This window comes from Mus caroli, unplaced genomic scaffold, assembly GCF_978045245.1.
Source record: "Mus caroli unplaced genomic scaffold, Mus_caroli_1 scaffold_6, whole genome shotgun sequence".
Classification (NCBI taxonomy): Eukaryota; Metazoa; Chordata; class Mammalia; order Rodentia; family Muridae; genus Mus; species Mus caroli.
Window position 1 is genome coordinate 11,882,559 of NW_028227261.1, and position 23,406 is coordinate 11,905,964.

Sequence of the window (23,406 nt, forward strand, 5' to 3'; positions counted from 1 at the left end):
TTCCTCTTCAAATCCGGGGCGGATCATTCAAAACGCAGGGGAGCCCCCTGCGTGCGTGCGCTGTGGCTAGCCCTGAGTCATCTCTGCACGTGGTGGCCCCTTCTCTCTTAGGCTTCACAGGCAAGCAGATCGCTGCATCACAGGTGGTAAGAGGGTGGGGGAGGGAAGGATTAGGGCTGAACCCGAAGAAGGCGAGGAAGGCAAAGTCACATTAGAAGTGATTTCACCGCGGAGAGTCGGGGTGCCGGCAGGTGGCCAGGCGCTGGAGATGGAGACTCGGGAACCCAAGATGGGCACCCTACTCACCGCAGCGGGGTTGCTGTTCCTGGGGATGCTTCAAGCCTTCCCAACGGTAAGGGAATGACAGTAGCCCCGGACAGTGTGTGAGAGCAGTGGCTAGAGGAAAGGAGGACAAGGCAACCTCTCACCTTATTCGCTTACTCAAACTAGAGTGAGGGGGCACAGGAGGCAACTAAAATATGCAAGCATCCACAAGTGGGTGGATAACTGAAAGGTAAAGTTAGAGCTTCTCTCTTCACAAACGCAGGTAGTAGACAGTTGGGGGCAGTTTGCTCCTTCATTATCCGTGAGTTGAACCCGGAGCAAGAGAAAGCTCTGTTACTGCTGCCCCAGAGGGGGTCCTGGCTAGAGAAACCTGAGTATGCCATTGTTTTGCCAGAGGATGATATCGGGCTGTTTGTGCATCCGTAGGCTGGAAGGGCTGAGGAAAGAGAGGAGGGGGTGAATGAGAGCAAAGGTGGGGGTCTGGCCAGCTGGTGATGTGGGCTGGGTGCCCTGGAGCAAGCACATGGTGGATATTTGTCCCTGGAGCAAGTCAGTGCTGTCTCTGGTTCTATAGTTGAAAGTCCCAGAAGTCTGGTCAATGAGTCAGGAAAACTGAACAATTCCTAGGGGCCAATGCCACACTAGGCATTAGTGTGTGGGAAGGAGACAGGACTTTGAAGAGCCACTCAGATAATCTTCTTTATGGAACCTAGGGTCTACATGGAGGAAAAAGGTGCATGGCTGAATGGAAGCTGGGGGAGGGGAGACAAGGGACAGCAGCAGGCTTGCTGGACATGAGGTGTCTCTGCTAGAGAGGTGTGAAGACAAGGGAGGAGAAAGGGCCGGCAGCTGGCAGGAGAGAGATGGTAGGAAGGTGTCCCTTTCATCTCCAGTGGGCAGTGTGACACCTGCCCTGCAGAGGGCAGAAGTGAGCAGAGGAGCCGTCCTACCCTACCTCACCCCCCATGCCCGAAGCCCTCATTCGGGGAAGGTAAGAGTTTGGAGCAACAAGGACCCTGGAAGACGAAGGAAAAAGTGGGATGTGAAAGTGGGGAGGTTTGGTTTCTTTTCTCCTACTAAGTGGAAACATTTTTTGATCACAGGATGGCACATTCTTACGTGAGTATGTAGGTTTAAGGACAACTCTGGGAGTTGGTTCTCTCCTTTGACCTTGTGGGTTCCAGGAATAGAACTCAGTTCATCAGGTTTGGCAGCTAGTGCCTTTACCCACAGAACCATCTCACAGGCCTGTGAAAACATGTTTTACAATGAAAGCAGTGCACTTAATACTACCTGGAATGTGTGAAAATGCCCCCAAACAAAAAGTATAAATGCTATGATAGAACTAATTGTTTTATACCAATATCTTCTAAGCTGTAAGCATGTTCTTGTTTTACTGCTATTTACAGCATCTATAAAAGCATATCTGTATTTGGGTCACTTTCTCTTTTTATTTACTTATTTATTTTAATTAATTATTTTTCGAGACAGGGTTTCTCTGTGTAGCCCTGGGTGTCCTGAGATTCACTCGGTAGAGCAGGATGGCCTTGAAATCACAGAGGTCAGCCTGCTTCTGTCTCCTGAGTGCTGAGATTAAAGGCATGTACCACCAACTGCTTTTTTTTTTTTTTTTTTTTTTTTTTGACATGGTCTCATGTAGCTCAGGCTGGCCTCCAGTTGCTATGTAGCCAAAGATGACCTTGAACTGGTCCTTCTCCCTCCACTTCCTGATTGCTTAGATTGCAGGCATGCACTACCATATGCCATGTGTGCAGGGTATGAGATTGAGTTCGGGGCTTTGGGTGTGCTAGGCAAGCACTCTACCAACTGGTCCACACACTCAGTTTGTCTGTGTTTTTGTTTTGAGATAGGGTCTGTGTAACTCAGACTGGTCTTGAACTCACCCTGTAATCAAGGATGTCTGCAAACACCTAATCTTCCTACTGGTGAGTGCTCAGTATATTACAGGCATGTGCCATCACACCCAATTTTGTAATGTTTTTATTTAGCTTTTACAGTGTCTACAGTAGGTCTTCACATCCCTGGTGGATGAGCACTGAGATTCCCACCAGTGTCTTTGGTTTGTTTTTATAAGCTGGAGTCTCACTATGTAGTCCCAGTTAGCCTGAAACTCCTTGTGTAGACCAGTCTGGTCTTGAACTGATACATCTGCCAGCTTCTGCCTCCCAAATGCTGAGAGTAAAGGCATGCACCACCACATGGCCCCAACATTGTCTTTTGTGTGTTTGCTGCCTGGGGAAGAAGAGTGGTTCTTTCCTAGAGAAGAGGTAAGAGAATACTGGTGGCTGACAGAGCAGATGTGCACTGAAATGAAATGACATGCCTTCCAGTGTGCAAGACAATGTCTTTTCTCACAACAGTGCAAGACAGTAGCAGCTTCCCACATCCTAACCGACGCTCGATCTTATCAATCTCTATTTTGTGGTCTTGAACGGACTGTATCCTTCTTATGTTAATTTGCATTTCCCAGTGACTGTAGGCTAAACATCAAACCTCAAGTCTGTGGCCCTTTCATGACAGAACTTGGGGTGTCTGTGGGGGAAGAGCTGCCTGCCCAGCAGGGGTCTCTATTCAGGTCCTTCAATATTTCTTCCACCTTTCCATTTCAGTTAAGGTTTGAAATCTTACTAAAAGCAGAACAGGATAAAATAATGACAGCAACAAACCTTTTTAAAGCTGAATGCAGTGGTGCACGACTTTAATTCCAGCACTCAGCAGGCAGAGGGTGGTAGATCTCTGTGAGTTCAGGGCCAATTTGGTCTGCATTATCCAACACTATATAGAGAGACCCTGTCTCCAAAACAAAAACAAAAACAAAGATTATCCAAGCAAACAGACACACACCCTGCACACAAAAATATTAAAAAAAAAAAAAAAGCTGGTTACTACACACCTGGAATCCCAGCACTTGGAAGGCCAAGGCAAGGATGGTCAGAAGTCTAAAGATAGGACCAGCAAGATGGCTCAGCAGGCAAAGGCACTCTGACTCTTGCCACCAAGTCTGACATCCTAAGTTTCATCTCACATATGGAAAAAAAAAAGAACTAACTCTTGGATTGTTCTCTGATCTCCTCAAGTAGGAGGTGGCTCATGCATGAGAATGCACACATATGTGTACATGCACACAAAAGGCATAGAATATCATTTTTCAAAAAAGTTCCAAGGTAGTCTGAGCTATATTGAAAGTTCCTGTAAATATATATATATATATATATATATATATATATATATATATACACACACACACACACACAGACATGTATAGTTTGGTTTAGGATCTCAAATTCTTTTTTTCAATTTCTTCTGCTTTTTTTTCTCAGTTTTTGTCACTTGGTGACAAGCATTTATTCTGAAAAAGAGACAGGCCTTGTTTTTGTAACGTTATCTGGGACTCAGGTGGTGCAAGTCCAGAGAGACACAGTTTCCTCCATTCTTTCCATTCTTTTCTTCCAGGTTCCCTGGGATGGTATAAGGCCATGCCTTCTGGTGAATTCTGTGGGTTCAGAATTCCCCTGATGTCTTCCCCGGGCATCCTGCCCTTGGCTCCAGTTTGATTTTCCTCCTCCAGCTCTGGCTTAACATTTTAAGGTTCCCATAGGGGAATTCTCATGAATGAGTCTTCGCAGCATGCAACTCTGCTAATAGACTGTCACTGGTGAAGCATGCCCAGTCATCTTGCACAGTAGGGCTAACTGTGGTGGTCTTGGTATTCAACAGAGGGCAAGAGAGCTTTCTTGGATTCCTGTAGAAAAGTAACTTTCAGAACCATTCAAATCCTGCCTAGAGGCAGAATTCCATGAGATACCCCAGAAACAGAGGAGGAAACTAAAATGGGAAGAGAGGGGAAAAGGAGACTATAGCTTCTCTTAATTGAAGGCTGCCTTCCGAGATTGAGGTTCACTAGCAACAAGGGTTCCAAGGCCAAGGCAGGGCAGCTGCATTACTCAGCTCGAGAGCAGGTCTGTTGAGACTAGGACAGCCCTTACTGGAACTTTCAGTGGTATCCACTCATATCTGACCAAAGTACTTCTTGAGTAGGAGTGATTCATTTCTAGGTCTGCACATACTGGCATCTGATGCATCTCAGGACAGAAGGAAAGTGGGGGGGGGGGGACCCTGAGGCTGGAGGTCATTGCACAGGCAGCTTAAGCCCAGGTTGGACCTGTGTGGTTTCTGTTGAGCTGTGTCCTGACTTGGGGGTGGCTTATCTGTAGTTATCCAAGTAGAAGTACCCAGCTAGACCTGCAGACCAGATGACATTTCAGAGAACATACCAGCTCTGTCTAAGGGAAGGATCTGTCTTAGAGAAATTAGCAGAAGAGCCTGGCTCAAGAAGTGGTGACAAAAAGAAGGTGGCACGTATGGCCAGCCCAGAATGGGCAAGGGAGGGGCACTGCGAGGAGGAGGCATGGGAGGAGTCCAGTTATATAGACTGCAGTGGGTTATGACCCTGCTTTCACTGAGGAACCTAATCAGATGTCACATCTGCCTTAATAACAGGAGCTATCAAGGAAGAGGCAAGCAGCGATGGGGTTGTGGGGAATTTTGTTAGGCTCCTGGATGAATGGTGGGAAAAGCCTGAGAAGACACAGCAAGTGTTTGGGAGGAGCATACAAGTTCAATTTTACCCAAGTTCAGGTCTCAGATGGGGTATTCAAGTATGCATGCTTCAAGAGAGTTCAGCCTGCAGAACTCGTGCTGCATTCTGGGCCCGCATCGAGGGGCATCAACTCTTTTCACATAAGGTGCCTACAATAGCCTAAGGCTCCACATATCTTGATACCTTTCATCCTATTGTTATTTTCCAGCCCAGGGGTAAGATCTTTCTTTCTTTCTATTTCTCTTTTACACAGATTTTATTTATTTCTATCTCATGTGCATTGGCATTTTTGCCTGCACAGACATCTGTGTGAGGGTGTCAGAATCCCTGGAACTGGAGTTTCAAACAGTTATGAGCTGTCATGTGGGTGCTAAGAATCAAACTTAGGTTCTCTGGAAGAGCAGCCGGTGCTCTTAATTGCTGAGCCAACTCTCCTGCCTGAGTAGAATCTTTCATTCAGCCTGGTGATGTTTTATTAGATCCTTCTCACTGCTGTAATGAACTGTAACAAATTTGGTGGCCAAGAGTGTATTGTTTTGTGGCTCTAAGGAGTGGAACAAGCTGAAAGGAGGTCACAGAACCGTGCTTCTGTTACGCTCCAGGGACTCCTTGTCCTTCCTAGTTACCTCCTCCATCCTCAACTTCCCCAGGGCTCTGGCCCACCTGGTTGCATGGTCTAAAGACTGTGGTTGCATTGGGAATCAAAGAAGTGAGCCAAACTTGCCAGGTTCCACAAGAATTACATTGATCTCTTCTAATACCTGAAAACTTCCTACCAGGTTCCTCTTCCCTAAGGTTAGTCTGGCTTTGAACTTCAAATCCTCCTCCTTCTACCTCCTGAGTTCTAGGATCACAGGCATGTGTCACTATCCCAGATATCTCTTTATTGTTACAGTTATTTATTTGTGCACATGACTGTGTGAACATGCATGCCAGGATGTGCATGTAGAGGTCAGAGGACAACTTGCAGGAATTAGTTCTCTCCCTCCTTCCACCGTATGAGTCCTGAGACTCGAAGTCTTCAAGCTTGGAGGCAAGCAGCTTTAACTACTGAGGATTTCACTATTGCAGAGATCATATGAACCCTGCAATGGGAAATCCCTCAAGTGTCAGCTCTGTCTAATGTCACAAGCCCTTCCAGCAAAGAGCTTAGAGAGGATGTGGAAGAAGGGATGTGTGTGAGGATTTGGCCCTCCATTGCTGGCATTGCAAATGGAAGATGTGGCCTAGTGGTATGTACTTGTTATTGTAACTAAACACACAAGGCCGAGTGCTTCAAAGAGGTTTCATTTGGGACTGACAAGATGGTTCAGTGGGTGAAAGTGTTTATCACACAGGCCTGATGCCTTGGAGTTTGAGCCCCTGCACTCATGTAAGAACACCAATGTAGAAGCAGCCTACAACTATAATTCCAGATGAGAAGGGAGGTGGGGATAGGTGACTACGTAGTAGAAACAATGGAAGACTCTACTCCAAGATGGAAGGTGAAAGCAAGGAACTGATACCTAGATATTGTCTTCTGACCTCCACAAGTGTGCATTGTGGCATGTGTGTGGCACACAGACATACATACACAGAGAGAGAGAGCGAGTGCGCTCACACGTGCAAGCACACACACACACACAGAATACATAGAAGCACCATCATCATCATCAACAACAACAGTATTTTAAATTTTTAGAAAAGAGGTTTATTTGACTCCTGATTGTGGGGCCTGGAGAGTCTAGACAGTGTGGTGCCCAGTGTTCTGTGGCACAGGAACTCTCAGACCTGTGGTTTCAAAGATCCCTGTGATAGGGGATGGAGCACTGTTTCAGTAGTTAACAGCACCTGTTGCTCTTTCAGAGGACCAGAATTTGATTCCCAGCACCCACATGGTGGTTCATAACCACTTATAACTCAAATTCTAGGGGATCCAATGCCCTTTTCTAACCTCCATGGGCACCAAGCACACATGTGGTGCACATACTACATACAGTCAAAACACTCACACATAAAATAAAATGAACATATCTAAAGAAGAAGAAAAGAAGCTTTTGGTGGTAGCCAGATCTAGTGGTACAGGCCTGTATTTCCAGCTAGTCAAGAGACTGAGGCAGGAGGATCATAACTTGCCTGGAAATTTTAGTGAGACCTTCTAAATAAAAACAGAGGCACTAAGGCAGAGTAGGCAGAGTGCTTGTCTAGTATGCACCAGGGAGTTGGTTCTTCTCAAGTACCAGAGAACACAAAGCCAATAAAACAAAGACCTTTCAGATCTGGAGAGATAGATCTGCTGTTAAAAGGCTTGACTCAGAACCCAAAACAAAGGCCTTTCTGGTGTCTGTACTGTGAATGGGATGCAGGGACAGGGTAAGTATGAGGTCACCCCGAGAGAACAGGAAGGTAAGGAAGAACTGGTGGATTAGGGGAATAAAAATACAGTTTAGGCAGAGGCAGCTACAGGTGGCTTAGTCCCTTTATGGGACTAAGAAAGCTAGGGCCTTCCCCCAGCGCCCCCCCCACACACACACTTGGGGCTCCCTCCGTGGGGCTCTGAGTGACAGGCTCCCATTGCTACCCTGGGCATCCAGAAGATAGTGCAGGTTGTGAACTTACACAGAATTTTAGAAAAGAGTCCCCAATTATTCTGGTGCCATGGTTCTCTATGTCCAGCTACTCGGAAGGCTGGGGCCTGAGAAACATTTCATAACCAGCCTTGGCTACATAGCATGACCCAGTGTCAACAAAGCAAAGCCAAACAAACAGCCTGCATTCTAATTTACCAGTTATTCAAATATTATCCATTAGAGTGATCTCCCTCACATTCCTCAGCAGCCTATAATTCAGACACTGAAATTGGTTGGTTGGTTGGTTGGTTGGTTGGTTGGTTGGTTGGTTGGTTGGTTTAGTGGTGCTGGGGCTTAAGCCCACGGCCTCATCCTAGGCAAGCATACTACCACTGAACTATATCCCCAATCCTCTACTGTCTCCCCACCCTCCAAGTTCTTTTGAGATAAACTCTTACCCTCTTTCCACCTTACCAGCCAGGTACCCAGGATGGACTTGAATTTGTCTTGCCTCTATCTCCTGAGTGCTGGAACTGAGTGCTGACTTTAAAAAAAAAAAAAAAAAAAAACCTTTTGAGACAGGGTCTCACAGGGTCTCAGGTATCCTATATACAGTTAAGGGAGACCTTGACCACTTAATCTTACAGCCTCTGCCTCCTTAGAGATGGATTCCAGGTATGTGCCAGCATGATTTGTTCTGAACTGACATTTTCATTATTATTTATGTGAGGCTGGTGTTTTAAACTCTGTTCCTCCCACTCTTTAATTGCTGAGCCATCTCTTCAGTTTCTGTTCTGACATTTAAAAATGGGTAAATTGTAGAAAGTCCCTTAATTTGGGCTCATGATTTGATATGGAGTATGGGGTGACATGTTGTCCTTTCCAGTACACTGGACTTTTTAAAGATAACCTGTGGCTGAGATGAGGGAGGGGGAGAAATGGAGACACGGTATAGTTCAAATCTCCAATTTGCATTTGGTTGCTGTGTGAGTTTAGGCAAACAGCTGTGCCTCTCTGGACTTCAGTTTCCTTATCTATAAAGCAGGAGTTGACTGAAAGTAGGCTGGCTTTGGAGAAGTGATGCGGGGAACCATATACCTTTTCACCTGCCCCGGGTGGGACAGCAGGGATGTAAGCAGACAGATGGTTCTCAGATGGTTCAGGGCCAGGGCAATGCTGCCTCATGCTCTTTAGCTATCAGTGAGACGATGGGGCAGGCCAGGAGGGAAAACCCAGGGCAAGGACATAAAATTTTCCCATACTCTGAAGGCCCCACGGGGCTGAGTCCTCACAGCCCCAGCTAGCTCTGCCTCAGGCTTCTGTACTCACGCAGGGAGGGGCCCATCAGGGAACTGCAGCTTGTGCCGCTGGGTTGCTACCTGGAGGGTCCTAGGAGCACCCTAGCCCCACCCCTGTGACTTAAGAAATAAAAGCTTCTTCAAAGGACCTGCAAGAGACAGAGAGAGAGAGAGAGAGAGAGAGAGAGAGAGAGAGAGAGAGAGAGAGAGAGAGAGAGAGAGAACAGAGGCAGCCTGTGCCTCCCGACTGTGCTGTGTGAATGTCTCAGTGTTCTTAGCTGCTGCAGTCAGAACCAAGTATCATACATACTAGGCAAGCACTCTACCACTCAGCTACAACCCAGCCCTAAACCATAGGTTATATTTATCATTTCAAGTTAGCATGGTGACATGATTTCAGAAGTGTCAAAAAAAAAAGTATAGTTAGCACCCACACACCCACCTTCCAGCACCACTAAGCTTGGTCTAGCTCTCTGAAGTTTCCACAAATACAACACCCCACCCTACCCCCATTTGCATCCCAGGCTGGCCTTGAATTCATATGTAGCCAAGGCAACAAATACAACACCCCACCCTACCCCCATTTGCATACCAGACTGGCCTTGAATTCATAGGTAGCCAAGGCAAGTGTGATGGCGGGTCTTGGTTGTATCCTTGACACATCTAGGAAGAGAGAAGCTCGGTGGATGAATTGTCTCCCATTAGTTTGACCCATGGGCATAAATGGGTGGGGCATTTTCATGTTGGCTAATTGATGCAGGAAGGCTCACTTTGGAGGTGCCATCCCTGAGCAAGTGAGTCTTGTCGGTATAAAGAAAGAGGCAGCCACTGTGAGCCTGGGAAAAGCCAGTAAGCAGTGCCTCCTCCATGGTCAATGTGTTAGTTTCTACCCTGACTTTCCCCAATGATGGGCTTGTCTCCTAGGTGATTCTAGGTCCTGTTAAGTTGAAAATCAATGTTAACCGTGACAAAGCTTGTGAGACACTGGGCGTGGGGAAATAAAAGGAGTGGGAGAGATGACCTGCGTCTCGCCAGAACTCGGGGGCACTGGGCGGGCAGACTTGGGTGATTGCCATGGGACCCCAAGGAACCGCGGCTGGATGGGCATCAAGCCGCCAAACTCCCCTCTGGTGGGTAGGGAAAACATAGTCTTGGGGTTCTCGGTCTTGGATACCCCAGAACACCGCTGGATGTCTCGGAAGAGCTGAGAACGAAGTGGGGGCCCCAGGGGCTGCTCAGTCAGCTCCAAGGCCAAAGAGAGAAGGGGGGGGGGGCGAAGAAAGGTGGTTTCTGCAGGGGCAAGAGTCCTTGTTCCGGTCTGGCAGCTGGAAACGCTGGGAGGCCTTCCTGCGGGAGATTAGACGTGGTTCTTTAGGGGAAAGTCTATTCCATTGCTCCAGCATGGCGGGTCCTGATGAGCAGTGATGGTCCATGTAAAAACTTTATTGTAGAAAAGCAGAGAGAGAGAAAAGAAGCAGAGGACAGCCATGTCCCTGTGGAGAGAGGGGCAGGGGGGGGGGGAGAGAAGGAGAGTGAGAGGTGAGAGTAAGAGAGACAAGAGCCTCAGGTAACTGTGAAGGTGGAATCTAGCCAGAATACCATGAGCTTGGGACATTGCTTGTGTGACTGATAGCCTCAGGATTATGGAGTTGAGGGCTCATGGTATCAGGAGCCTAATGTCTGGGAGCATAGCTTACAGTTACAGTTCTGTCCCTTGTAGAATTTTCTACTGGGTCTCCAGAACACAGACTGCCATTCACAGTCCAACAAAAGCCCATCTCCCAGTGGGGCTTACAGTTGAAAGAACTCTAGAAAGCTGCAGGACTTTATTCCCAATAATAAGTGAGGCCGGTATTAATCATGAGAGAAATGCAAAGAAACCATACCACAAGCTATCACTGCACCACCCCACCCCACCAAAGCTACTGCATCTTTTAAAAAGCAGCATTGATACCGAATGCAAATTGGCAACCTTCATGCATCGGTTAGTGCCAACAACAATGCAGGACAGATGGCAGCCTTGAACATTGCAGCTAAATGATCAGCGCAAGAGCTTGGGGAAAAAAAAAGCACTGGATGGAGAGCAAGGCTAGGAGTGTGACTCAGTTGGCAGAGTGCTTGTCTAGCATGCCTGGAGCCCTGGATTCCAGCCACAGCTTAAAACCCGGGTGTAGTGGCACATGCCTAGAATTCTAGCACTTGGGAGGTAGAAGGACCAGTAGTTCAAGGTTATGCTTAGCTATTAGTTGAGTTTGAGGCCAGTCTCATCTATTTGAAAGTCTGTCTAGAAAAGAAGTGGGGGGGGGGGGCGGGGGGGTGGAGAAAGGAAGAAAATTAGATGATGGTCTATCAGAACTGGCACTTAATTCACTATAGCTGTGTTTGGAAATTGCTACATAGGCTAGCACATGCCTTTAATCCCAGAACTCAGGTTCCAGGGGATCTGACACCCTCACACAGACATATATACAAGCCAAACACATTATTTCCTTTTTTGTTTCGTTTTGAGACAGGGCCTCAAGGTATAGCCCTGGCTGTCCTGGCCTTGGACTCACAAAGATCAGCCTGTCTCTGCCTTCCAAGGGCTGAGAGTAAAGTGTGTGCCACAATGCCCCCCACCCCGAAAAATAAAACAGACTGAGCAGTTTGCCCTATGTCAAATTCAAGAGCAGACAGAATTTATTAATAGACATGGTGATGGGTTCATGTTTTGTTTCCAGAGGGAGAATCTGAGTTTGCTGGGCATGGGCAAGGTCCTGCCTGTGTCTCGGGATCTGGGCACTTTTCCATCTGGGCATGCAGGATTTCAGCTCATATAAAACTTTACCAGGTGTTTTTATTGCTGCAGTTGTCCCAGAGACATGGTGGGAGGCTTGTCAGTCCCCTGGAGGAGAACACTGGTGGGACTAGCTGCTGCTATGGTTGATAGCTTGAAGGTATCTGAGAGAACTAACTGGCTGAGAGGAGGGGTGCAGGGTGGACCTGTGAACAGAGGAGGGTATGGAGATTCTTGGGTGTTCTATTTGCATCTAAGCTGCCGTTGTTTCTGCGGGGATATGAGGAGTCAGGAATTTCTCCTGATCTCTAGGACTGTAGGTCTCAGCCTTGACAGTGAGCAGATACCAAGCAGGGACTGCAGGGTGGAATTAAGGGTGGAAGTCTGGCCTTATCTCACCAGCTTCTCTGACCCTCCAGGATCGACCACTCAAGACCACCTGTGCGGGAGACCTCAGCCACTACCCAGGGGAGGCTGCCAGGAACTGCTGCTACCAGTGCCCCTCAGGTGAGTATGGGATACCAAAGGCAAGAGGTAGATTGTTTTAGTATATGATATCCATGGAGGAACTGGAGAAAAGCAGGGGTTGAAGAGGGATGGATAGAAGGCAACAAAGATGATCATGATCATGGTTAGCTACAGGTTTCCAAAGGCCATCTCTAATGTCACAAGGTCTGGGGAATGGCAAGGCTGCCTTCTAGGCAGACTAGGGCTGCTGCTGCCACAAGGATGCAAGACCTTCTCGCCCTCCTCCTCCCTCATTTTATGAGTATTTTGCCTGGGTTTATGTATTGTTTGCATGCAAGCTCTTGCATAGATTAAAAGAGGGTGTCAGATCCCCTGGAACTAGAGCTGCCATCTGAATGCTGAGGCTTGAAACTGGGTTCTCTTTCAAGGAAAGCAATGAACCTGCTATCCTACCTCAGTATCAATCGAGCTGGGACTGCAGGACTATACTACCTCACCCCAACCTTTACAGTTCATGTCTGCTCCAAGCCAGCACATGTGTTCGTCCCAGGCTGCCCTGGGCTGCAACTTCTATGGGACAGAGCTTGCCCAACCACTGCTGGCTTCCTGGAATGCTCCTCCACCCCTAGTACAGTGTGAGTTCTAGAAGAATTTCAGGAAATCCATCTGGAACAATCTTCAGGCCTGAAGATTAGAAAAGGGGTTATGAGCCATTTTGATTCCCTGTGACTATGATCAAAAGTCTCAAGCACATGTCGGGGGTTCATTGGTGGCTGGGGTATGAGGTGCAGTTGTGGTGCTGTTTCTGAGATCCGGGAATAGATGTCTGCTTGAAAGAAACATTAGCTATGACAGTTAAGGGTGGGAGGAAGTCTCTGTCACTGGCTCAGTGTATCTGGCCCCTGCTTTTAGGACAGCATCAGAGGTAGGTCACCATGTCTGGAGGGCTTCCTGTGGGTGAGAAGTAGTAGGCCCATGTACCCAATATTAATGCTTCCCAGGCACAATGTCTGGAGGTGGGTGCAGGTAGTACTGTACAAGGTCATTGGAGATGTGACTATAGCTAGGTGAGATGCTTGGACAACTGCTTAGCCCTGTGTTCTCTGATGGAGCAGTCTTGCACGGGTTACCAGATGATGTATCTGAGAAAGAACTTAATAATGTCTATTCCCAAAAATGATTTTAAAATATTTCTGTGGACCTTGAGAGATGGCTCAGTGGTTAAGAGCACTTCCTGTTCTTCCAAAGAACCCAGGTTCAGTTCCCAACAACCTCATTAGGCAGTTCACAACTGCCTGTGAACTTCAGCTCCAGGGGATCTGACACCTCTGAGGACACACATACACACACACACACACACACACACACACACACACACACACACAAAACATACACTCATAAATACACATATACATAAAGAAAACTATTTGAGCTGGGTGGTGGTGGAGCAAGCCTTTAATCCCAGCCAGAGCCAAGTGGATTTCTGTGAGCTTGAAGCCAGCCTGATCTACAGAGTGAGTTCCAGGACAGCCAGGGCTACACAGAGAAACCCTGTCTCCCAAAACAAAATAAAACAAAACAAAACAAAACAGCCAAACAACAAGAACAAAATTAAATGTTCCTGTGATGATCCTTTGATGACAGCTTGACAGAATCCCATGTAGCCTAAGCTGCCTTTAAACTTTGTGGCAGCGAATGCTGGCCTTGAACTCCTGATCCTCTTGCTTCTTGCCCTCTCCCAGTGCTGGGATTAATTACAGGCCTGTGCTACTATACCCAGCTTCTCTTGGGTTCCTTCCTGCCCCCTACTTGCCTCCCAATCCAGCTCATCCTCCTCTCTATTCCTCTTTGGGGTCCTGCAGACCATTGCTTTCCCCTAGTTAGAAACTGGAGGACCCAAGGACAAGGTTCTGTCCTGATTAGGTTTCTGTCCAGAGCTCTTCCTGGCTTACAGTCTGACCGTACCACCTTTCTATGGTGTGTACTCCCTTTTTCATAGAGACCCACTCATTCCATGGGTTTAGGGCTTCTGGTGGGCTCCTTTATACATAGTGAGCTCCCAAACCTCTGTCTCTCCAAATGAAAGTTAAGGGTTTCATTATGAATTGGGGGTGGGGAGTGGGGCGTGTGAGCAATTCTAGTCCACAGTGGTCTCCTCCCACCTCCCCATCCTCTCATCTATTCCTGCTCCTCATCTATTCCCTCCACCCACCCTTCAATCCAATGGCAAGATCACTTTTGGAAGAGGTCATTTCTTCCAGCTCTTCCCGTTTTTTTTTTTTCAGGCCTCTGGTCCTTTGGTGCTGTCTGTTTCCTTTACCCCTGCGTGTCCCTTTCTGCTATCTCCATCCTATTGCAGCTCTGAGACACTACCTCTACGAGCCTTCCTTTGCTGCAAGGGACTGGCTTCCTGCATTTCTGTTCTGGTTGGTTTTTGCCCTTCTGTCCACAGAGAGGTGTGGCCACAGTGCTATGACGTTCTGAGGCCACAGTTCCAGTCAGAGAGAGAAAGACACTTGTCAGCATGACCCCTAGGTCTTAGGCTTTCTCCACTTAACAGCTGGGACTTACAGACAGGGGCTGCTCCCTCCTCTCACTTCCTCTAAGGCTCAGTGCTGAAAGTGGCTGAGCACCTCAGGTCTTTGTGGTGGGCGGGGCGTTTTGCTGGAGTTTTATTGACCCTGTGCTTCCGGACAAGCCACAGAGGAAAACCAAAAAAACCCCTTCTTCCGTGTTTTGGGGAAATTTCTGACATTTTGCCCGCCCTCTCAAATCAGCGCTCAACTATGTGGCAGGGTTTGCACGTGGGTGGGCTGGTAGAGGAAGCTGGAAGACCTTTGAATTTGAGAGGCTGAGAGGTCTTCTCCTGTCTGTCCTCACCTAGGAGGGGTGCCTTGCCACCTCCTGACAGTCACTTCCCAGTTCTCTGCTGACATACCTGTGGTGACAACTCACTACCTGCATCATAAAATGACCAACAGCACTTATGGTTCAGGCCACTACAAAGGAGGCCTGGCTCTTTCCCCACAGTAGCACATAAACCTCATAGGAAGCCAGAGAAGGAACTTGAACACGATCCACAATCACCTGAGCTCAACCCTGAGCTCCTTCAGCCTTCCTTGGTGTTCTGGACCCCAGGCCTTGTTCAGGGTTGGGATGGGGAAGGCCCTGATGTCTCTCCAGCTTCTATTCATGAGTCAGAAGAACATAGGTTCACCAAATATTATCCAGGCCCTGCAACAGGAGACTCAATGATTGCTGTAAACAGAGATACCCATCCTGAAAAGTGTGGGAGTATTTCAGGTAGATACATTTAGATACTGAAATTTAACTCCCCAGTCGTGACGAAAGGAATATGCTACCAAGCCAGATTTAATCAATTTTAACCAGAAACTCAGTAGAAAAAGCCAGAGCATCCATCTTGAAAAACGCTCAAGAGATGGGGCTTATTGGTTGGTGGTCTGATGGTCATGTGCCTATGTTGAGCCAATCACAATGGTGAGAAAGATAGCACGTCCTGATTGGTCTGTTGGAGTCACATGCCTATTCTGAGGCCATGATGGGGAAAAATGAAATGTTCTGATTAGACCACCTCAGTCATGTGCTTAACCTGTGATGAAGCAGTGGGAAACACACGTGACTAAACAAACATGACAGGCTCTGGCAGAACAGATAGAATCTGGCAGATATCATGTACCCTTTGCCTCCGTCATCATCCTGCATCTCCTGTCCTCTAAGTTTGGGAGGAAGATTGCTGGGTGGTTCCAGGGCCTCTCAGTCAGCTTGAATCAGTATCTTCATGGCCTTAACTCCCCATAGTCCCCTCAGTTCCCTCAGAGAATCAGGACCTCTGCTGAGAGTGACAGCCAGCACTCAGACTATACTTGCTGAACTTCACTGACGCTTCACCCTTGTCCACTCTAGGAGAAACAGATCATATTGTCACTATGAGTGAGGTCGCTGCAATTGTCCATGGTCACGGATTGTCAGGTGGCAGCCCAGGAATGCCAGATCTTCCCCATACCTGGGCTGCCCTTTTGTTCCCAGTGACCTCCATCGAGGTCCATGCTTCCATCTGTAACACAATCATTATCTGATGCAACCGTGGTTTAAAGCAGAGATGAATGGGGTTTAGTTATGAGAAATGGAGGGTGGAAGGCCAGCCTGTTACCAAGACAACCTAGCCTAGAACTTCTCTGCTGCTTTCCCCAGGGTTGTCTCCAACACAGCCATGCCCACAGGGTCCTGCCCACTGCAGGAAGCAGTGTGCACCTGACTACTACGTCAATGAAGACGGGAAGTGCACAGCCTGCGTGACGTGTTTGCCAGGTGAGAACCTATTCTCTCTCCCTGGAACGTGTCTCTTGGGGGAGGGTGGAATCTGAGAGGCAGGAAGTATCAAGATCTGATCTCCTGGTGTCTCAGTTTACCTCTCTGGATTTGAAGATTGATATCAGCCACCATCTTTTGCATCCATGCTTTTCACAAAAGCATGCAGTATGCTCCCTGGAGGGAGAATGAGCATCATCACAATGCCCCATGAAGGACCCTTTTCGCAACCCGTTTCTATAGTGAAGAATCTGAGGATTCATAATGTGAAGGGCCTTCCTGGAGCAGTCTGAGAAGTGCCCTGGCATCAAGAGCTGCATTCTTTCTTAACAAAGAAGGTGATGCTTCCAGGAGAGTTCTTGAAATAGGTTCTTCTAATATTAATTGCTTGTGTTTAGTGATAGTGTCTGGCATTTTCTTTTGGTTTTGTGTAGATGGTTAGGTTGAAAGACATGTTGAGATTGTTCTCAAAACCTAATAATCATATTTAATCAAAGCCTTTTTAAAAATGTGTATTTTGTTTATTGCATGCAAAGGTTTTTCTAAAGATTGTATTTTCTTCCTAATTGTGTGTGTGTGTGTGTGTGCGCGCGCGTGCGCACGCGCACGCGCGCGTGTGTCCTTCTGTCTCCATGTCCCAGGTACTGGGATCACAGGTCTGCACTGCCATGCCTAGTTTATGCAATGCTGAGGATGGTACTCAGGACTTTAATCATGCAAGGCAAGCAATACTCTTAGTTACTGAGCCATCTCTCCAAACCCCCACCCCCATCTTTTTAAGCATGGGTTCTGGAGATGAAACTCAAGTCCTATGCTTTCACAGAAAGTGGTTTATCCCACAGCCATCTCCCTCAGAGGAGACCATTTAGTAGTCAGACTCCAATACAGAAGATGAGCTAGTGTGGCTATGTATTGCCGAGTTCATTCCTCATCATGATTCATCTGGGATGCACATGGTGTGGGATTAGGCCATGGACAGTGTATCTGTGCCCAGAACATACAGTGCACTTCCTAAAACTCCTCATGCTTCTGTAGTTTATCTTTCTATCCTCCTCACCGTGGCAACCACTGATGGCTTTCCTGCCTGTACAGTTAAAACCTCAGTTTTGCTGGAGGTCCATGAAAATCACAGTGTAATGCCTTTTCAGAATGGCCTGTCACACAGTTACGTGTACTTCAGTTCTTTCCATATCCTAGGACATCATATATGTATGTGTGTGTGTGTATACATATATATAGTGTGTGTCATATATATATATCTGTGTGTGTGTGTCTATGTGTCTGTGTCTGTGTGTGTCAGTGTCAGCTGATGTTAGGAGTCTTCCTCAGTCATTCTCCAACTTCCTATTTGAGACGGAGACTCTCTCAGAACCTAGAGCTCACTGGTTCAGCTACATTGGCTGGCTAGCCAGCCCTAGGAGTCTTCCCATTTCTGTAGCAGTCATATAGGGTCCTCTCAGTTCAGTTTTTTACATGGGCCCTGGAGATATAAACTCAGGACCTTCTGCTCTAAGAACAACTGCTTTTACCCACTAAGCCATCTCCCTAGCCCCACATTTATTTGTTTGTAATCTATGTTGTAGTGTGCAGACATATGGGCTGGAAGTGAAGGTCACCCTCACACTGCCCCTTTCATGCACATCAGGAGAACTGAGGAAAGGCACAGAGTGACAGCCAGCTGGTCTGACAGAGGGTCATGTGGCATCTTACCTTCATCCTGGGTTGTCCCTGTGTATACTGGACCCCACCCTTAGCTCCCCTCTTTCCCTTCCATGACCCTCTCTGTGTCTCTCAGGCCTTGTGGAGAAGGCTCCGTGTTCTGGGAACTCTCCTCGAATCTGTGAGTGTGAGCCTGGCATGCACTGCTGCACACCAGCAGTCAATTCCTGCGCCCGCTGCAAACTTCACTGTTCTGGAGAGGAGGTTGTCAAGTCTCCAGGTGAGTGTCCCTACCCACAGCTCCTTAGTAGCTACTGTTGTGCCCACCACAGGCCCCCTAACATTCCCACCACTGTAGGATAACAGATTGAAGCTTCTCTCCCCATACTGTGATGTGTGCAGCATCTATCCGAGGTTTCTGCTGCTCACTGCTCACATCTGCATCCTGTTAGAGGTACTCTACTGGCAGAGGCCCAGGCCTAGTTAAAGGAGGCTGTGGGCCCATTTGAAGCTTGGAGTCAGGGACCATTCTCTGGTGGTCCACAAGTAAGTAGGAAGCCTCAAGTCTCTACCCTGGGATTTATCTGACAAATTAGAGCTGCCTTCCCTGTGTCAGAATAGGACATTTTATTGGAGAGAGGGGTACAGAGACATTAGGCAACAGATTAAAGGCAGAGAAATTACTTTGCTTTGTTTTTTCCCCCAGTTTGCCTTGTGACATCAGGCCTTACCATCGCCAGTTTCTAATTTTTTGACAATACAAGGGAGGAGTTCATGGTTAGAGGAAGAGATAAGAATCATGGAACTTCACTGGTTGCCATTAAAAGTGGTGTTTAGGAGGCTAGGCTGATTCCTTAGTGAGACTCTGTTCTCAAAAAAGGAGGTGGTGGTGTGCTTTCTAGAAGAGAGACATGGAGGTGGGGGTGCAAAAAGGACACTATAATCACATAAACTCCTCGTGGGGCAAACCGATGGTGAGGGGTGAAAACTGCAAACCCTTTTCTCTAACCGGTGTCCTTGGCTTTTCTGGCTCCTAGCTTCATGGGCTTTTTCCAAATTCCTGAATCACAGAATGCTCTGTACTGTGGGACCCTGTCTGCAATCAGCAACGTAGCTGAGGGCTGGGCTGTATCGAAGCTTTTCACCTGTGGATGGGGCCAGTTCCTTTAACTCTTTCTCCTTGCTCCTATGATGAGGAGATGTAACTTAAAGGCTTCCGTGTTTGTCTGTCAGACAGAGTCTCAACCTTCCAGCTAGCATGGCTAGGCTGTCTGGGCGGAGTTCCCAAGACTGCCACATGGGGGCAACAGAGGCCTGTCTCTGAAGTCCTGCCATTGCCATGTGTTAAAAAAAAAAATGCTTAAAATGTGGCAGGTCTAAGTTAAGATGTTCTGTCTATAATGCTCAGTAAGTTTCAAAAACCTACCATGTAAGCGAGAATACAATGTATCTTGTTATATTTATATTGGTTACCAACTGACATAGATCATTATGTTGTTAGATTATGACTTTCTGAGACCCGCTCTCATTTTGTAGCCCAGGATGTCTTGTAAGTCACTATGCGGCAAGACTGGCTTCAAAACCACAGTAATCCCCCTGTCTCATCCTCCCAAGTGTGGGTATGAAATGTGTGAGCTGTGTGTGCATGTGTGTATGCATGCATGGACACACGAGTGTATGAGTGTGTGTGTGTGTGTGTGTGTGTGTGTGTGTGTGTGTGTGTGTGTGTGTGTTGGGGACTGAACCCAAGGCCTTACATGTCATACAAGGACTATACCAATAAGCAATACTCCTAGCACAAAGACATCATTAAAATTAATTTTTTTTATTTCTTTATTTATCTTTTGAGACAGAGTCATTCTGTTGCCCAGGTTGGATTTGAACTTCTGATCTTGCTTCCTCAGACTCCTGACTGCTGGGATTACAGGCATGTGCCACTACACCCAGATTCATTTTTATTTTTCGATTTATTTATTTTATGTATATGAGTGTTTTACCTGCACGTATGTCTGTGTACCGCATGCATGCCTAATGCCCACAGAGGCAAGAAGAGGTTATCGGATTTCTTAGAATTGGAATTATAGAAGGTTGTGAGCTGGGGATTGAATCCCATCCTCTGAAAAAGTATCCAGTGATCTTAACTACTAAGACCACATCGCTCCTTTTATTGAGACAGGGTCTCATTATGTAGCTGTTCGCTGGCCTGGAACTCACTATGTAGACCAGGCTGACCTGAAACTCACAGAACTGCTCACTTCTCAAGTCCTGGGCTTAAAGGTGTGCGTTACTGGCATAGTGACACAGCACATTCTGTCAGTGGCCCTGCCACAGTCACCTGACCCTGTTCATCTCTGGAGCCCCTGTGGACTCTCCCAGAAGGCAGCTCTGGGGGATGTAGGATTTCTGGTTGTGAAAGGGGAGAGTAACTTCTGTTTCAGCATAGCTCCCAGATAACCAACCACTCAAGGCTATTATAGACTTTCTTCACAAGCATCGCGTGTTTGCAGGGCAGATTCCATCAGCTCCTTTCTGTGGGTAGGGAGTTTGACACCCAGAGATGGCAGTTGAGCAGCCCAAGAACGTAAAGCCAGGATTGAGTGCTCAGCTGAGCCACGTCAACTTCATCGCACTGCTGACCTTGCTGTATTCACCTCCACTGAAGCAGTTGGGGCATCTTCTAACTCATGTGGGTCACTCCCTTCCTCGGTGATGAGATTGGCGTTGGGGTGTGAGAAAGTACAGTACAGGCAGTAAGGTTGAGCACTTACTGTTTATTACCTAGTATGACAGACTTGTTTTCATGTGGTTGTTTATATAAACAGCAGTCTAATGAAGACTGTTATGATCACTTGACTGCCTGGCTTAGTAAGAATGTGGTAGAGATGGAGGGCAAACCCAGGAGTATCTGATGGTGGGTGTGTGTCTGTGTATATGTCTGTGTGTGTGTGTCTGTGTCTGTGTGTGTGTGTCTGTCTGTGTGTGCCTCTGTGTGTGTGTCTGTGTGTGTCTGTGTGCGTCTGTGTATGTGTGCGCGCACCTGTGTGTGTCAGTGTGTATGCTTGTGCTTGTGTCTGTGTGTATGTGTCTCTGTGTGTGTCTGTGTGTGTGTGTGTCTGTGTGTGTGTCTGTGTGTGTGTCTGTGTGTGTATCAGTGTGTATTTATTTGTGTATGTTTTTGCTTGTGTCTGTGTGTGTCTCTCTATGTGTCTCTATGTGTATGTGTCTCTCTGTATGTTTGTGTGTGTGTATCTGTGTCTATGTGTGCCTGTTTGTCTCTCTGTGTGTATATGTCTTGTGTGTGTGTGTGTGTGTTTATTTGCGTGTGTCTCTATGTGTATATGTGTATGTGTCTTTGTGTGTGTGTGTGTGTATCTGTGTCTATTTGTGCCTGTCTTGTGTGACTTGTGTGTCTGTGTGTGTCTCTCTCTGTGGGTGTGTCTATGTGTTTCTATGTGTGTGTCTATGTGTATGTGTCTCTGTGTGTATGTTACTGTGTATGTCTCTCTCTGTGTCTCTGTATATATGTATCTCTATATATGTATCTCTGGGGGGCACAAATATAATTATGTGTCTGTCTGTCTCTCTCGGTATGTGTCTGTCTGTCTGTCTGTGTTTCTGTAGCTGAGTATGAACATCTGTGAGCATCACTGACCAAGCCAAGTGAAGGGATAGATCCTCCTCACTCCAGAGTGAACAGATACTGGGAAAGCCAGAATCTGTCTCAGGATAGCCATTGTGTCCTCCTAGTACCTTTTCCATGATTCTACATGTGTTGGTGACACTTCTGCTCCTGGGGACTCTGAGTTTCTCAGTGCCTGTTCTGAAGACATTGCTGTCTCTTTTATAGGCACAGCAAAGAAGGACCCTATCTGTGAGCTGCCTTCCTCGGGATCTGGTCCCAATTGCTCCAATCCGGATGACTGCAAGACACTTACTAGGTGACTCCTGTCCTCCTTTCTGTTCCTCTCCAGGTGATTTTGGATGGGCTACTCTGTCTCCATGACACACGGGATGCACAGGTGGGATCAGCCCAGGCTGGCAGGACCCTAGGGTGGCTCTCTGACAAGCTCACCAGTTATATGAGTCCCTGCTGTGTGTGTCTAGCTCTGCTTGGTGCCCATAAGAGACCCAGGTCTAAGAAACTTGTCTCTTGCTCTCAGATCATAGCAGGGCACATAGGGGCTGAGACAGGAGCCTTTCTCCATAGACACTAATCCCCAAACCCAGACCTCCTGGTTTGTGAAGTCATCAGATCTTTGTCTGGCTTCTTCTACAGCCATGCCACTCCTCGGGCCATGCCTACTCTAGAATCCCCAGCCAATGACAGTGCAAGGAGCTTGCTGCCAATGCGGGTCACCAACCTTGTGCAGGAAGATGCTACTGAGTTGGTGAAGGTTCCAGAATCTTCCTCTTCCAAGGCAAGGGAGCCCAATCCAGATCCAGGTACTGTTTAATTGAAGCTGTGGCAGTCTCTCAAGGAGGTGCTGTCTGATAAGGGGACCTAGGTATGCAGAGGACCCTGAGCTGCAGCTTGCCAAGTAGGAACAGAAGAGCGTCTCCACGATACAGCTCCTGAGGCTGAGGCTCAAGGGCCAAAGGTCCTGAAAGGGCTCTTTCTTTCCTAAAATTTCTGAGTGCCCTTGCATGCCAGGGGCAGGTGCTGTGTGTTCCTGCCCTGTACTCAGGGTGCTTATGACAGAGCAGGTGGGTTCAGGCCATGGCTCCCATGGCCCCTAATGGTCCTCATGGCTCTCATAGCTGAGGACCCAGCTGCTGTTTCACCACTCAGAGAAAGTGAACAGCCTGCACTATACAGATTCACTGTGCGAGGTTTGGGGTGTTTACAACTTGGGGCTTGGAAATACCAGTGAATAATAAATATCTCTCTCTCTCTCTCTCTCTCTCTCTCTGTGTGTGTGTGTGTGTGTGTGTGTGTGTGTGTACTGATCCTCACTGAGGTCAAAGGTCAACCTTGGGAGTCTGTAGAAGCCATCCACCTTGTTTTTTGAGACAGGGCCTTTCATTGACCCAGGACTCAGCAATTAAGCTACGTTGTTGGCTGGCCAATGAGTCCCGAGGTTTCACTTGTCTTCTCGCTAGCACTGGGGCTACAAGTGTGCTCCACCATGCTTGCCTTTGTATCTGGCTGCTGGCATTGAACTTGGGTTCTCAGAGTTGTGCAGTAGGCACCTTGCAGATGGAACCATCTCCCAGTCTGAACTAGAACATAATGCTTGTGTACTTCCTGCTTTTGTTTGGTTAATGGTGGTGGCTTGTGATTCTGGTCTCAAGCCCTTCCTTCCCGCTATGCTCCTCACACTTTCCACCAAGGCCTTTGGGAGACATGTTCATTACTATTCTGCCTTTGGTGGTGGTGGTGTTATTTTTATTTTGGCTTTGGATTTCTTGTTTGTTTTCGTG

The 23,406-nt window shown here is 47.5% G+C and overlaps 1 protein-coding gene across 1 annotated transcript in view; it reads left to right on the top strand.

Moving 5' to 3' along the window:
- Positions 1-268: 268 nt before the first annotated feature.
- The window catches only part of Tnfrsf8 (TNF receptor superfamily member 8), a 44,994-nt gene continuing 21,856 nt past the window's right edge, over positions 269-23,406 (top strand). Inside the window, exons 1-6 of the mRNA XM_085838497.1 lie at positions 269-352; positions 11,949-12,036; positions 16,210-16,326; positions 18,122-18,265; positions 21,833-21,923; positions 22,262-22,428. Coding sequence (XP_085694623.1) covers positions 269-352; positions 11,949-12,036; positions 16,210-16,326; positions 18,122-18,265; positions 21,833-21,923; positions 22,262-22,428 — 691 coding nt within the window. The remainder of the gene's footprint in view (positions 353-11,948; positions 12,037-16,209; positions 16,327-18,121; positions 18,266-21,832; positions 21,924-22,261; positions 22,429-23,406) is intronic.